At 46.6% G+C, this 16464-nt stretch overlaps 1 protein-coding gene across 9 annotated transcripts in view; it reads left to right on the top strand.

Annotated features, from left to right (window-relative positions):
* DIXDC1 (DIX domain containing 1) overlaps positions 1 to 16464 on the top strand; it is a 523962-nt gene that overhangs the window by 408007 nt on the left and 99491 nt on the right. For all 9 annotated transcript variants that reach the window (XM_069224996.1, XM_069224988.1, XM_069224993.1 and 6 more), the window contains 2 exons: positions 8658 to 8747; positions 8854 to 8907. In XM_069224996.1, the coding sequence (XP_069081097.1) occupies positions 8658 to 8747; positions 8854 to 8907 (144 nt within the window). The remainder of the gene's footprint in view (positions 1 to 8657; positions 8748 to 8853; positions 8908 to 16464) is intronic.

Raw genomic sequence — 16464 nt, 5'->3', positions numbered from 1 at the left:
ATGGACTGGCTTGCACTTATAGACTACCTTAATGGCAAGGACTCTATAGAGACGTAGAAGCTTGTGATTATATGTCTGCACCTTAAATATAATGCACTCTGCCTCCTGGGCTGCAGAGGCCTACCTTAAGCTTGTCTGACAAACATATAAGGCAATGCATGGAAGTGTGCCGCTCATGGTGAGAGCACAGTTGAACTCAAGCAGTTTGCACCACTGTGGCAGGAATTTGAATGGGTCACCTAAGGGGGCACAAACTTGTGTGCAGCCCTGGGTACCCCTTTACGATCAATGTCATGGGCATCCTGGGTACCATTTACGAGGGACTTACAAAAGGGTAAAATCTTTGACAATAGGGAATTACCATGTCGATAAATAATTTAGGGAAAGAAACATACACTGGGGCCTGGTAAGCAGGTTCCAGTGCACTATCAAGTCGAAAAACCAGCATCTTAGAGTCCAAATGGGGGAAAGAAGTGGGGGGCATCTTCAAAAAGCCCACTTTTCTTACACTGGTGAATTTTGTATGAGGAATTGTGTAAAAGTTTGGAAATGTAGATGTTTTTCCCTTACCATAATATATGAGTTTGGATAACTTGAAAATGCACAATTTGTCACTGCGTTTCACATACAGCTCACTAACCTCCTGTCAACCTTTGGTGTTTTAAGTGAATTTCTAAGGTTTTTTTAAAAATTCTATTTCCTAAGTATAACGGCCCGTAACCTTTGTATTTTTTTCAGTGAATTTCTGTGGCTTTTTAAAAAAAAGTTAAAGTAATTTTCATTACTATACGTTAATCCAACCACCGACGTGCGTGGCGGGGTTGGGCGCAGGGCCTGGCCTGCGGCCAGTCCCCCTGGCAACACCCCCAAACCCACCTTTGCCATGCTATTAATAATAGGATAAGAGAAAATGTGATTGTAGACCGATTTAGAAATGTACCATCACGAGTAAGGGGTGACTTTGGAAGCTTGCTGTGTAGACACATATTATAGACTGTGAAATAGAGATGAGATTACCACATTCGGACAATACGTTACATGGCGATGTGTGGATATAGGTAGATTATTGATTAGGTACTTTACCTACTAAGGAATTAACCTGGGTTTAGCCTGTTGAAATATAAATATAGGGTATAACATTTTTTAAAAATTTTAAATGTAATATATATTAAGGATCGATAGGCTGATAAGAGTGTAGCTGAGGGATTGATTAAAATATCCATTTGCCCATAACTTGTAGGACGCAAGAATGTAGTAAAGGGTACTTTACCCGTATGCACAAAACACATAAAATACACAAAGGAATAAGCTTATAAACAGTGGAAGGTATTAGGAAAACCAGGGCCTCATACCTCAAACAATTCATACTCGTTATAATGAGAAAGAGGTAAAGATGATAAAAAAAAGAAAGATTTGTACTAATTCTTTTTTGTTGTTTTTGTTTGTTGTTTTCGTTTTGTTGTTTTTGTTTTATCTTCCTCCAAGACACTTGAGATCTGCTTCAAAATATTTGATCAAGGTACCACGCTGTAAAAAAGTGAGATGGGGAGATCGGGCTTTTACGGTGGAGGCAGCCAGACTATGGAATGGCTTGCCTCTCTCGTTACGCCAAATATCAAATCACTTCCTTTTTGGGAAGAGTCTTAAAACCTGGCTCTTTGTAAATTAAACTTTAGGGATAGTTGGTGTTCGTCTTTCTTTAGTTATGGTCTGCCTAGCGCTTCGATGCTTCGGCCGGAATGCGCTCTATAAATTATTTAATACAATACAATACAATAATTAGCAGTCAAGACTAGGTAATGATTTTAATTGGTGTTGGGGAGTGGTCACATGTTTTAAATACACTCGCTCTGCACGTAACTCTATGGACAGTTGAAGGCTGAGGCTGAAACACGTTGCCATTTGTGTTCTGGAATTTGCACTCAGCACTTTTATACCTCATGAGATGAAATAAAGGAAAATTGGAACCTGCATTGGTGGTGCTGGTGTCATACATGCGGCGATAGGCTGAGGAAACCTGGCTTTCGTTGTTGATGGAGTGACCTTTTTGTCAAATATATATTTATATATGTATATATATATAGAGAGAGAGAGACTTTTAAAAAAAAGGTTACAGGGACTTCATAGTTAGGTTCTGAATTTATTCGTACAAAACCATAGAAATTCAGCAGTTATAGTTAATTGTTTCAAGTAACTATAACTCACACCCCAACCATGCACAGTTTTTTCTTCAATAATTTGACTGATAATGTTTCATTTATATTTTTATTTACTTTATAAAAGTTGTCATGAGTGCTGTAATATCTGGGGTAATTAGCAATGCATGATGATGGTCCGAGTTATAGTTATTTTAGGCCGTGATGTATAGTTTCTTGAAATAACTAACTATAACTGCTGAATTTCTGTTTTTTATCAAGTAAATTCAAAACCTAAGTATGACGTCCCTGTAACCTTTGGTTTTTTAAGTGAATTTCTAAGTTTTAAAAAATTTTTATTTCCTAAGTATAACGGCCCGTAACCTTTGTATTTTTTTCAGTGAATTTCTGTGGCTTTTTTTTTTTTTAAACTTAAAGTAATTTTCATTACTATACGTTAATCCAACCACCGATGTGCGTGGCAGGGGTTAGCGGCGGGGGTTGGCCGCAGGGCCTGGCCTGCGCCCAGTCCTTCTGGCAACAGCCCCAAACCCACACTGCGCACAGCCTTTGCCATGCGCAGCAGGAGTTGGCTGCGGGGCCTGTCTCCATGGGTGTGAGAATAAGTGTGAGAGGTTGTCCCTGGGTTTGAGAATATCTGTGAAAAGTGTCTGTCTGGGTGTGGGAATGTCTGATTGTGCTCCAGTAGATAAAAGATGCATTCACTTCTACAAAAGATTTCAGATCATTTTTCAAAATGGAATCGTGGAGTAAACACACTTGCTTTGCCTTTGCTAAGCCCAGGAGTTAGGAAAATGTGTCCTTTCCTGAAGTGGAGCTTCAAGTGGGGCACCTACTACATTTATATTTGTAAGTGCTTCCTGTTGAGGTTTCATTTCTGTGAAATGAGCATCGTGGCCAGAACGGAAGGTCACCTGCTCGTTTATCCAACAAGCGTCCACAGTTTTGCACAAAATGTCTATCCAACTGGAGCACTTTCCTCTAGTTAGTTATTAATTGCTACCTCATTGGGTTAATGGCTAGTGTGAGGAAGGAGGGCTGCGCGGGCCCTGTCTCCCCCTGCTGATTTCAGCCTAGGGACCCCATCCCCCGAGGCCCAATACAGTTCAGTGGGGCCACACAGCCCCCGCCTGGGGCTGATCTTGGCCCTGGGTAACCCATCCCGCAGGGCCCAGCCATGTCACCAGGGTGCCCCGCGGATCACAGAGTGTGCAAATGGACTGCGGGGGAGCCTGAAGGCCCCCACAATCCCAGCCAGCTCTCTGCCTCTTGCGTGAGCCGTCATTGCTGTCATTGACATGGAGCTGCTAAACATGCAGCTCCCTGTCTGTGAAAGCAATAGTTTCCTCAGTTTTCCTGCCAGCTCTTGCTTGCTAGGATCAGAGTGTTTGCTCTGACTTGTCAGGAGCTATCAAATCTCCCGCCAAGTCATAGCAAACAGCTATGTCCCAGTGGCGTGCACCCCAGGACATAGCAGGAGCCAACCCTGGAGGGTGGCAGTCCCCAAGGCCAAAAATATTTCCAGGAGGGGGGCTCTGCAGCTCCCACCCCCTCCCCCATTGTTTAAGTTAGCCCCAGGGAGGTGGGGAGGATTGTGCAAAGGACCCCCTACATTAATTTATTTCAGCCTCGGGGAGGTGGTGGTCCCCAGGGCTTGGGGGGGGGAAAGGGGGGGCATGTGCCCCTCCACTATTTCATTTATGCCCCGGAGAGGTTGCGGTCCCCAGGGACTACAGGGGGGCAGTGCAGGTCCCCCACATTTATTTAATGATTTGCCCAGGGGAGGTGGTGGCCCCAGGGGCTGCATAGGGTTCCTCTTGGTATTCTGTTGGACACTACTCAACCAGAGCGAGGCATTCCATAAGAGTCTAGAGGCGCACTAAACTTATTCAAACATTTCTATAGTTATAGATGCGTCGCCATAAATAACACACCTATACCATCTACCTGTTCAAGTAGTTCATCATATAAAAAAAAGAATGCTTGATATATAACCGCATGGAAACATGGATACAAAAATTATGCAAAACATTAAATGGTACTCATTGCAACTACCATTTTAGGCGGGGATCTTAGTACCAAAACAAATGTCAAAGACACTGTTGCAATCTCAAATAACACGAGTCTGTGAAAGTCTTTACACATTGAATTAGCAGAGTACCATAAACATGGTTGAATCAGAAGTGCTTAGGGAAACCAGGGTGAATTTTAATGTTATCAGCAAAACTTTTGCCAAATTATCTAGCCATTTTTATGTACTTGAAAGGATTGACAGTTCTTCTAAAGCACAAATTCACTTGTTAAGATGTAAAATTACACATGGCCAGTTTTATCATATCTTGGTACAAAGAATTAAAAATTACAATAGCCCTCCAGGCCCATGAACGTGTGTGTTTGCCAGCAGTAGTAAAGTGGAGCGACGGGGAGGCTTTAGGAAAGGAGGAACAGGGTGGAAAGAAGACCAAAGGACCCCCTTGATGAAAGGAAAAGCTGATGAATGAGAAAGCAGACGATTCATGTGCTGAAGGGGGAGTATAGGAGAGACAGTGAGCACGTAATGAAAGAAGAAGAGAAGGTGCAATCTGTAATGAAACAAGATACAGGGGAGGAGTAAGATGGACAGAGCTGTTATTGGAATAAAAGGAAAGAACCGGATCTTGTGATGAAAGGAGGAGCAGGTGGAGAACAGAAAACACAGGGAGCCTGTTAAGCAAAGGCAAATAGAGAAAGTGTGACATCAGCCAAGGAGCCTGTAATGAAAGGAGGAGCAGAGGAGAGAATAGATCCATTGACTCCCTTGATGAAAGTAAAAGCTGGTGGATGAGAGGGAAGGCTGGAATCGTGATGAAAGGGGAGGATGGGAGAGACAGGAAGCACATGATGAAATAAGGAGAAGAGGAGGTTTTATGAGGAGTCTGTAATGGAAGAAGATGTAGAGGATGAAATGACAGGCAGTTGTGATAGAAATAAAAGCATGGAGACAAAATAAGGGGAAAAGGGGAGGAATGGATATTCTGATGAAAGCCGGAGTAGGTGGAGTGCAGACGATAAAGTGAGCCTGTTAAGAAAAGACAAGCAGGGTAAGTGGGGATCAGACAGAGAGCCTGTAATAAAAGGAGTGGGAAAAGGGTAGTCGCAAAGGAGGGTCAGGGATGAAAAGTGGAGGCGCAATAGGGGGCCAGTGACAAAAGGGGGGAGGCCAAAGGGAAGAGGAAGTGATAACTAGGGAGAATATAATGAAAATGGGGAAAGAAGGGAGAGGATGGAGCATTTGTTCAGTGTGCTGGTTTGTTTGGGGAGAGTACACAAAATCAATTACATTTCAGGGACATCTGTAGTGATTCAGTTTCTCGGAAACAGCTCACCGCTCTCACGATATGATGTCATGTTTTATCGTCTGTTCTATGTGATGTTTTCCTATGCAGTTCCATGATGTTATATTTTACTGTGTTACTTCAGTTTGTATGACACAATAATTTGTGCTGTTTGTTTTATGGTGTGTGCTGTGCTTAGTGTAGTCTTATGCTGTGTTTCATTGTGTTGTATCAGCTATATGTATATTGTGCTTTCTTGACTGGGGCACAGTGTTGTTCCTGTTGGGCTACTCTGTGTGGCATGCCATCTTACGTTGTGTCTTGTTTTGTGCCACATTGTTTAGTATAATATGTTATGGTGTATAGTGCTGCTAGGAATTTGTTGCTCTACACATTGTTATGCCTTGTTCGAGAGTGCTGTGTTATTGGGGATTGCTGCATACAAAGAGAGCTCAAACTGAGGGTGTTCCACAAACATAAAAGCAAGAATACACTCTTAAATCGACCGAGGGTCACAAAATGATTCAATTAACAGTACTGTCTAACGAAGAAAACACATTCAACATGTAACTAACAGGAATTTTATGCAAATCTTTCAAACAAACTTCTGTGCTAAATACAATATGTTTTGCTTGTGATTGTTGACAGATACTGCACTGCAACAAATAAAGGCTTGCCTCTAGCTGTGTTCAGTCGTCTTTGTCAAAAAAAGCATTGATAAAGCCAATAGGTCTCAGATACACAAGAGCTATTTACTTTGCCCATGCCTCTTAGCCACGTTGTACAGCAGCATGGCTAAAATTAAAGTTATCCAAAAAGCACTATGACACGGCCAGTTGTATTTTCAGTTGCAAGAGCGGAACGGGCAAGCATGGACAGACTGGAGAGAGGAAGGCTGGTATGAGCAAGCAAGAACAGAAGGGTGGGGAGAAAGAAAGAGGACAGCTACCTGGAGAAGTGGTGGAAGTGGAAAGCAGCAAAATGGGTTAAAACAAAAAAAATATATAACACATCAATCAAGGCAGGATCAGCAACCAGACACTAATCAAATGTAATCAGTCTGTGCTTGGTCCCTGCGCCAGAACGGAAGAAACGCGTGGCCTTTTCTGGCCATTTAGGATGCAGCAAAGCAGAGTAACATGGACTCTTAACAAATGGTAAGCATAGGGCAGATTACAAGCACTATGTTGTATACAACCGAGTCTCGCTAGGGAGAGCGTATATTCATGCGCCCTCAAATACTCGACCTAAAAACACCTGCGCTCGGCCAAAACACCATGCGTGCGCGCACACACGCACGTTAGCATAAAAGTGATACAGTGATTGGCATGATGGGGCATGTAGTATATACAGTACTGGTTGGGCAAATTCTGTAGTGCGTTCAAAGACATCAGGGACTGCCTGTTCCGGTATGCAGCGTGCATTGTATTCCAGTACAACAGCCCCACAACAAAATTAATAATAGTGCTGGCTCACGCACACTGGAAAGAGAGGAAGGTGTAAACGAACCCGATTAAATAATCCTGACGGATTTTTCTGTGCATACTGCATCTTCATCACGCTTTGACTTTGACCCAGCAGCCGTGTTAAGCGAGGGGAAGCCTCCAACAACCAGAAGGGGCAGGGCCAGCTTTAGTGCAGGACCCGTGCTGCTCACTTCGAGAGAGGCGCTGGGTTCTGAAATAACTTTGGGGTTTGAAAGCACCTGCCGTTTCCTTGCGGTTCCAGCAGTTTTCAGGCAACAACACAAATGTCAACATAACGCAGGCGATTTATGTTTCTGCTGGAGAAAGATGAAGTTTTGTCTAGTGTTAGTTTTGACTCCTCGTAAAGTAGCACCGAGGGTTAATATGCCTGCTGCAAAGAATGCAGACCACAGAACGGTATTTCTCATTGTTTTGTATAACATTTCTCATAGACTGATTTACACAGGCAAGATTCATTGCATCTGTATAACGTGTGTGTGATGTGAGGTGCTCTGACACCCTAGGGTCGTATGAGTAACGCTATAAAGCAAAATAAATGCTAGTGAGATGAGTGGCACTATTGGAAGGCAGGAGTGAGGGAATCCGTGGAGAAAGGGCCTTTTGGTGGGGTTCGCCAAAAACAGAGTTTTGCAGGTGCCCCTAACTCTAAAGCCGACCCTGAATACAAGGTATATTCAAGCATTCTTTCAGGTGAAGAACACAATCTCTGCACAATTACATTGTGTAAACGTGGCTACTAACAATATTGCGACAGCAGAGCCTCTGTAGTGCTACTTAAAGTTTTTTTTATTTTTATAGGTAGATCACATTAGGTATGGAGACAGCTGGGTTTTCAGGCCAGACCTAAGAAAGCTCCAACTACCGGTTTGGGGTCGTTTAGAAACTAACTGCATGGCTGTGTGTCGAATCGTTAGTGTACCACATGTTGAATAGTGTTACTAATATAGCTGTAGAGATTGTAGGGCAGTGTCATTTGCAGCAGCCCAGCCAGCTTATAAAGTCAGGCGAACGTCTGTCAACCTCTTTGGAACAATTCGGAATTGTGCACCTCAGCATGCAGTCCCAACACTGGTGTTGCACCTGTTCAAGTTGATGAGAGCCACCACTGGGATGAACCACCTTTGAACAGCGTGTTTTTTTCTAATGGTGTTAGTTGTCTGTTCTTAGATTTTCTCGGGTCTCTGAAATGACAGGTGTCACCCTCCACATCACTGGTGTTGCATGTTTTCAAATCGTTCCATAATGTGTCTGTTCTGATGGGGTTTGGTTCTGTGCCTTTAGGCAGTACTCACTATTAATAGAGTGCCTGTTTTCTCCTGAGAAGTGTCTGTACTCTCCAGTTAAATGTATTGCAGCAGGCCTGAGAAGTGCAGTTCTGTTTCAAATGAAAGCAGAGCAGGTACTTAGTACTTGACAGAACCTGACCATTTAAAGCTTTGCACTTAAGAGATATCCTGGTGTCTTTGAAAGGGTGAGAGAAGTGGAAGGGAGGGCTGGAACTGAGTGTTATGGACGTCACCATATAACCGACTTTTCCCCAGTCCTACAGAGGCTTGGGCCAGTTGCAAAGTTTCCCTGTTCCCATGATCCCTGGCGGCCCTTGGCAGCCTCCCCCGTGCACGGATTGTGTTTCTTATTGTCGCTACCTGGGCTCACCCGGTGTTGTGTTTCTTTTGCCTTTTTTTTTTGTTCTTGCGCAGGCCCTGCTCCTGAACGGCTCCCTACCCGAAGACGAGCAGGTGGGCTCGTATGCCCTCACCGAGGAGGGGGCGTGCACCGAGGAGCAGCTGGTAAGTGTGTCCGTCTCCCCCTTCTCGATCCATCGTCCTTGGACCTGGCAGCGCGCGTGCGCCAGCTACTCAGAGAGCTGACGTTACTTCTTCATTTCACATGCAGGTGATAATCAAGAGCCGCCTCGACCAGAGCATGGAGGAGAACCAAGGGTTAAAGGTAAGCCGAGCTGCGTTTCTTTTACACGGGGATATCAGTGCTAGTGTAATGGAGCTCGTTTTTAACATTACAACCATGTCGAGTTCTTGGCTTCATTAAAGACAATAATCATAGCCAATATTGCTCCTCCATGGTAATATCACAGTGTTTGTCTGTTAAAACTTATTAAATATAAAACATTCTTCTCTCAGTTGATGGCATGTTCTAAACTACATTAGTGAAGTTGGGAGCTGCCCAGCCAATCAGAATGCCCCCTTTGCGGCCCAAAGTTATTGTTAAAGTCCTGAAAAAAGAGCCATATTCCCAGTGGGCTGTGAGAGCATGAGGTTTCACAAACCTACAGCTGTCCCAGCGTTATGACGTATGCATAGGCATGCATTACCACACCTGAGTTCGAGTGTGGCTTAATGCGTCCATTTTCTTGCGATAATGGCATTACTCCTAGTCCTACTCCCTCGCCTTCCTTTCAAACCAATGAGGCTTCCTGCCTCCCACTAGACCCTCCCCTTCCCTTTTAAACCCCCCCCCCACCCCTACCCCCTCCTGTACAAAAACCAAGCCCAAGCAGCAACTCAGACAGTCCGTACCGGGAGGGCGGGAAGGAACGGAAAGGAAGGCGAGGGAGTAGGACTAGGAGTAATGCCATTATCGCAAGAAAATGGACGCATTACCTCCCGTCCCTCCCTCGCCTTCCTTTCAAACCAATGAGACATAGCAAGAAGCACACAGGAGACGGACACTGAGTTGCAAGAAGTTCAATATCATGCACAAAGGCCACCAAAACCCCACCCCTAAGACTACATAGAGGATAAGACCCGGTGAACCAATACCGACTCCAAACAACCCAAGTCCGACCGGCCAGAATGCCGAACGAACGCCAAAGGCGAGGCCCAAGTGGCGGCCCTGCAAACTCCCACCACTGAAATCCCCTGAGACTCTGCCACCCAAGCCGCCATACCCCCGGTAGAACGACCCCAAACCCCCTGATGAGGAACAACCCCCATCAAGGAAAAAAACAAACAGAATCAATGATCTCACCCCCCGACTCAAGGAAGCCGTGGAAGGCATCTCCGCTACGGGCCGGCCCAAAATTTACAAAAAGCGAATCACCCTTACGGAAAGGAGCCACCACCTTCAGGCACTCCAACAAAGCCCTGCGTACATCCAACAAAAGCAAACGAACCACCACCACCAAAGCGGGATTCGGACAAAAGGAAGGAGGGATGACCTCCTGGCGAGCATGAAAAGAAGAATTGACATTCGGGATAAAAGAAGGTACCGGAACCAGAACCCCCCGATCCGGAAAAACTTCCCAAAAAGGAAAGGAACAGGCCAAGGCCCCCAAGTCTACTAAACGGCGAGCCGAAGCAATGGCCACCAAAAAGAACGTCCTTAAGGAAAGAAGACGTAAACACAGTCCCCCAGAGGTTCAAAAGGATAATCCATTAAAACCTCCAACACCAAAGAAAGATCCCCTGAAGGAAAAGAACGTACAGGGCGAGGAAACAAATGAAAAAGCCCCTGAAAAAATCCCGGCAACAAACGACCCTTAACCGGAAGGCTGCGCCACGGACCTCAAAATGCCTGAATAGCCGCCCACTGTACCAGCAGAGACACCCCAGACAACCTCAACTGTGTACCGTCCTGCAAGACCTGCATCACATCAAAGAGAGACGTGCCGGTAGGATCCAATACATGCCTCAAGCATCAAGAAGAAAAAAACCTACCACAGCCTATCCTAAGAAAGTAAAGTGGAACGCCGCCAGGAACCCAGTAAAGTAGAACTTAAAGCCACTGGCACCCCCAGACCCGTCAAACCTCGGCGGGCCATTCCCAGGCAGTCAAGCGTAACCTCCCCTAAGACCTCAACGAGAGGCCAGGAAACTCCAGGGGAGACGGACACAGAGGAAGAGGCCACATCCGACCGGATGCCCTCAGCTGCAGCAATGGGAACCAATTCGCCCTAGGCCAATGGGGAGCAATCAGGACAACCCTGGCCCCCAGAAGCCGCACCCTTAACAGCAAAGGCCCTGTGTAAAGAAATGGCTCCCTGTTGCAGTTACCCCCCACTTTTTGCCTGATACTGATGCTGACTTGACTGAGAAGTGTGCTGGGACCCTGCTAACCAGGCCCCAGCACCAGTGTTCTTTCACCTAAAATGTACCATTGTCTCCACAATTGGCACAACCCTGGCACCCAGGTAAGTCCCTTGTAACTGGTACCCCTGGTACCAAGGGCCCTGATGCCAGGGAAGGTCTCTAAGGGCTGCAGCATGTCTTATGCCACCCTAGGGACCCCTCACTCAGCACAGACACACTGCTTGCCAGCTTGTGTGTGCTGGTGGGGAGAAAATGACTAAGTCGACATGGCACTCCCCTCAGGGTGCCATGCCAACCTCACACTGCCTGTGGCATAGGTAAGTCACCCCTCTAGCAGGCCTTACAGCCCTAAGGCAGGGTGCACTATACCACAGGTGAGGGCATATGTGCATGAGCACTATGCCCCTACAGTGTCTAAGCAAAACCTTAGACATTGTAAGTGCAGGGTAGCCATAAGAGTATATGGGCTGGGAGTCTGTCAAAAACGAACTCCACAGCTCCATAATGGCTACACTGAATACTGGGAAGTTTGGTATCAAACTTCTCAGAATAATAAACCCACACTGATGCCAGTGTTGGATTTATTAAAAAATGCACACAGAGTGCATCTTAGAGATGCACCCTGTATTTTACCCAATTGTTCAGTGCAGGACTGACTGGTCTGTGCCAGCCTGCTGCTGAGACGAGTTTCTGACCTCATGCGGTGAGAGCCTTTGTGCTCTCTGAGGACAGAAACAAAGCCTGCTCTGGGTGGAGGTGCTTCACACCTCCCCCCTGCAGGAACTGTAACACCTAGCAGTGAGCTTCAAAGGCTCAAGCTTCGTGTTACAATGCCCCAGGGCACTCCAGCTAGTGGAGATGCCCGCCCCCTGGACCCAGCCCCCACTTTTGGCGGCAAGTCCAGGAGAAATAATGAGAAAAACAAGGAGGAGTCACTGGCCAGTCAGGACAGCCCCTAAGGTGTCCTGAGCTGAGGTGACTCTGACTTTTAGAAATCCTCCATCTTGCAGATGGAGGATTCCCCCAATAGGAATAGGGATGTGACCCCCTCCCCTTGGGAGGAGGCACAAAAAGGGTGTACCCACCCTCAGGGCTAGTAGCCATTGGCTACTAACCCCCCAGACCTAAACACGCCCTTAAATTTAGTATTTAAGGGCTTCCCTGAACCTAAGAATTTAGATTCCTGCAACTACAAGAAGAAGGACTGCCTAGCTGAAAACCCCTGCAGAGGAAGACCAGAAGACATCAACTGCCTTGGCTCCAGAAACTCACCGGCCTGTCTCCTGCCTTCCAAAGAACTCTGCTCCAGCGACGCCTTCCAAAGGGACCAGCGACCTCTGAATCCTCTGAGGACTGCCCTGCTTCGACGACGACAAGAAACTCCCGAGGACAGCGGACCTGCTCCAAAAAGACTGCAACTTTATCCAAAGGAGCAGCTTTAAAGAACCCTGCAATCTCCCTGCAAGAAGCGTGAGACTTGCAACACTGCACCCGGCGACCCTGACTCGGCTGGTGGAGAACCAACACCTCAGGGAGGACCCCCGGACTACTCTACGACTGTGAGTACCAAAACCTGTCCCCCCTGAGCCCCCCACAGCGCCGCCTGCAGAGGGAATCCCGAGGCTTCCCCTGACCGCGACTCTCTGAAACCTAAGTCCCGACGCCTGGAAAAGACCCTGCACCCGCAGCCCCCAGGACCTGAAGGACCGGACTTTCACTGCAGAAGTGACCCCCAGGAGTCCCTCTCCCTTGCCCAAGTGGAGGTTTCCCGGAGGAAGCCCCCCTTGCCTGCCTGCAGCGCTGAAGAGATCCCTTGATCTCTCATTGACTTCCATTGCGAACCCGACGCTTGTTCTAACACTGCACCCGTCCGCCCCCGCGCCGCTGAGGGCGAAATTTCTGTGTGGGCTTGTGTCCCCCCCGGTGCCCTACAAAACCCCCCTGGTCTGCCCTCCGAAGACGCGGGTACTTACCTGCTGGTAGACTGGAACCGGGGCACCCCCTTCTCTCCATTGAAGCCTATGCGTTTTGGGCACCACTTTGAACTCTGCACCTGACCGGCCCTGAGCTGCTGGTGTGGTAACTTTGGGGTTGCTCTGAACCCCCAACGGTGGGCTACCTTGGACCAAGAACTGAACCCTGTAAGTGTCTTACTTACCTGGTAAAACTAACAAAAACATACCTCCCCCAGGAACTGTGAAAATTGCACTAAGTGTCCACTTTTAAAATAGCTATTTGTGAATAACTTGAGAAGTATACATGCAATTGAAATGATTCAAAGTTCCTAATGTACTTACCTGCAATACCTTTCAAACAAGATATTACATGTTAAATTTGAACCTGTGGTTCTTAAAATAAACTAAGAAAAGATATTTTTCTATAACAAAACCTATTGGCTGGATTTGTCTCTGAGTGTGTGTACCTCATTTATTGTCTATGTGTATGTCCAACAAATGCTTAACACTACTCCTTGGATAAGCCTACTGCTCGACCACACTACCACAAAATAGAGCATTAGTATTATCTCTTTTTACCACTATTTTACCTCTAAGGGGAACCCTTGGACTCTGTGCATGCTATTCCTTACTTTGAAATAGCACATACAGAGCCAACTTCCTACATTGGTGGCAGCGGTGGGATACAAGACTTTGCATTTGCTGGACTACTCAGCCAATACCTGATCACACGACAAATTCCAAAATTGTCATTAGAAATTGATTTTTGCAATTTGAAAAGTTTTCTAAATTCTTAAAAGTCCTGCTAGGGCCTTGTGTTATTCCCTGTTAGCATTTCTTTTAGAGTTTAAAAGTTTGTAAAAGTTTGAATTAGATTCTAGAACTAGTTTTAGATTCTGAAAAGCATTCCAACTTTTAGAAGAATAATGTCTAGTACAGAGATGAATGTGGTGGAACTCGACACCACACCTTACCTCCATCTCCAGATGAAAGAGCTAAGGTCACTCTGTAACATAAGAAAAATAACAATGGGCTCCAGACCTACCAAAGTACAGCTCCAGGAGCTGTTGGCAGAGTATGATAGAGCCAACCCCTCTGTGGATAACACAGAGGAGGATGATAGTGAACTGGAGGAAGAATCCCCTCCACCAGTCCTATCTAGGGAGAACAGGGCTTCTCAAGCCCTGACTCCAAAAATAATAGTCAGAGATGCTGGCTCCCTCACAGGAGGGTCCAACCTCTCTAAAATCACTGAGGATAACCCCAGTGAAGAGGACATCCAGTTAGCCAGGATGGCCAAGAGATTGGCTTTGGAAAAACAGATCCTAGCCATAGAAAGGGAAAGACAAGAGATGGGCCTAGGACCCATCAATGGTGGCAGCAACATAACTAGGGTCAGAGATTCTCCTGACATGTTGAAAATCCCCAAAGGGATTGTAACTACATTTGAAGATGGTGATGACATCACCAAATGGTTCACAGCTTTTGAGAGGGCTTGTGAAACCAGAAAAGTGAACAAATCTCACTGGGGTGCTCTCCTTTGGGAAATGTTCACAGGAAAGTGTAGGGATAGACTCCTCACACTCTCTAAAAAAGATGCAGAATCTTATGACCTCATGAAGGGTACCCTGATTGAGGGCTTTGGATTCTCCACTGAGGAGTATAGGATTAGATTCAGGGGGGCTCAAAAATCCTCGAGCCAGACCTGGGTTGATTTTGTTGACTACTCAGTGAAAACACTGGATGGTTGGGTAACTGGAAATGAAGTGCATGACTATGTTGGGCTTTATAATTTGTTTATGAAAGAACACATTTTAAGTAACTGCTTCAATGAAAAGTTGCATCAGTATCTGGTAGACCTAGGTCCAATTTCTCCCCAAGAATTGGGAAAGAAGGCAGACCACTGGGTCAAGACTAGGGTAACCAAAACTTCCACTGGGGGTGACCAAAAGAAAGGGGTTACAAAACCTCCCCAGGAGAAAGTGGGTGACACTAGAAACAAAGAAAAAGAGTCCTCTGTAGGCCCCCAAAAACCAGAACAGGTGGGTGGGTCCCAAGACACAACCCAAAACAAAGGTGGGTACCAGGGTAAGAACTGGGATGCCACTAAGGCATGGTGCCATAACTGTAGACAGACAGGGCACCACACCAAGGACACTTCTTGTCCCAAAAACAAATCCCCTAGCAAAATCCCAGGGGTAACCAGTGTAGCCATTGGGGATGACTCCTCAGATGAGGAGGTCTTCATAGCTTTCAACTGGAAAATGGGCCCAACAGGTGAGTTGGAGATTCCAGAGGGAAGTAGACACTTCCACCACCTACTGGTGAATGGAATCCCAGCCACTGCCCTGAGAGACACTTGTGCCAGTCACACTATTGTGCATGACAGGCTGGTGTTCTCAAACCAGTACATCCCAGGTGAGATGGCCAGAGTAAGAGTTAGCCCAGACAGGGTCACTGATAGGCCTGTGGCTTTTGTGCCCATAGAAGTGGGTGGGACTTTTAGCTGGAGAAGGGTGGTAGTCAGTACAGACCTCCCCCTTGATTGTCTCCTTGGAAATGACTACCCAGAGGTTAGTCAGAGCCCAAGAGAGGAACTGGTCCAGTGCCAGTCCTCTCCCAAGGATTCTGGAGGTCCTGCCCCTGCAGTAACTGCAAGTAGGCCCCAGAAGAAAAAGAAAAGAAAACAGACTAGGAAAGGTGGGCAACCTTTAGCCAAGGTTCCAGCAAGCCAAGGAGATTCTGCTCCAGTAGGGGAGAACTCCAAAAGTGGCACTGGTACAGTCCAACCTTACTCACAAGAAGTCCTGGCTAGTCAGGCAACTGTTAAGCCTGAGTGTGTGGCTCCTTAGCTAACAGAAGAAAGAGTGGAAGAAGGGTGTTTACTACAAGACGTGGTAACCCCCCACTCTAATACAGCAGACAGGCACCCTGAACCCAAAGAAGCCTGTAACTTAGCCCCTTCCCTTGTAGGTGAAGAGCTAAAGGTGTGGTTCTGGGCACTGACAGCTGTCAGTGGCCTCTGCTGGGTGTTAGCCTTTATGGCTGCACTATTCTTGGCATGGTGGTCTGACCCCATGCCAAATAGCAAATTAGGCCCCCTGACCCTGTTGGTCATGGTGGGGTTACTCCAGCTCTGGGTAACCTCTTTGGGTAAGCTAGGGGTGACCCTGGCTAAGATAAGATTAGCAGAGGTGGATACCTCTAACCTCAAAATAGAGAGAATGGGTGGAGACATTAAAGACACAGACAAGAGGCAATTCAGACTAGGTCCTATTACTGTCGAAGTGGGTCAGTTCCCCAGGGGGAATGACCTGAGCAGGAGGATGTAAGGCAGAGTAGGCCCTGCAACAAACCAGCCTATTTCCTCTACTCTTCCTCGCCTGACAGACTAGGAAGACTCTCCCAGCTTTGGCTGAGTCTCCTGGCCTGTGGGCTGGGGGGGGCTTGTGTAAAGAAATGGCTCCCTGTTGCAGTTACCCCCCACTTTTTGTCTGATACTG

This window comes from Pleurodeles waltl, chromosome 3_1 (genome assembly GCF_031143425.1).
Source record: "Pleurodeles waltl isolate 20211129_DDA chromosome 3_1, aPleWal1.hap1.20221129, whole genome shotgun sequence".
Classification (NCBI taxonomy): Eukaryota; Metazoa; Chordata; class Amphibia; order Caudata; family Salamandridae; genus Pleurodeles; species Pleurodeles waltl.
This window is presented reverse-complemented; position numbering and strand designations above follow the sequence as displayed.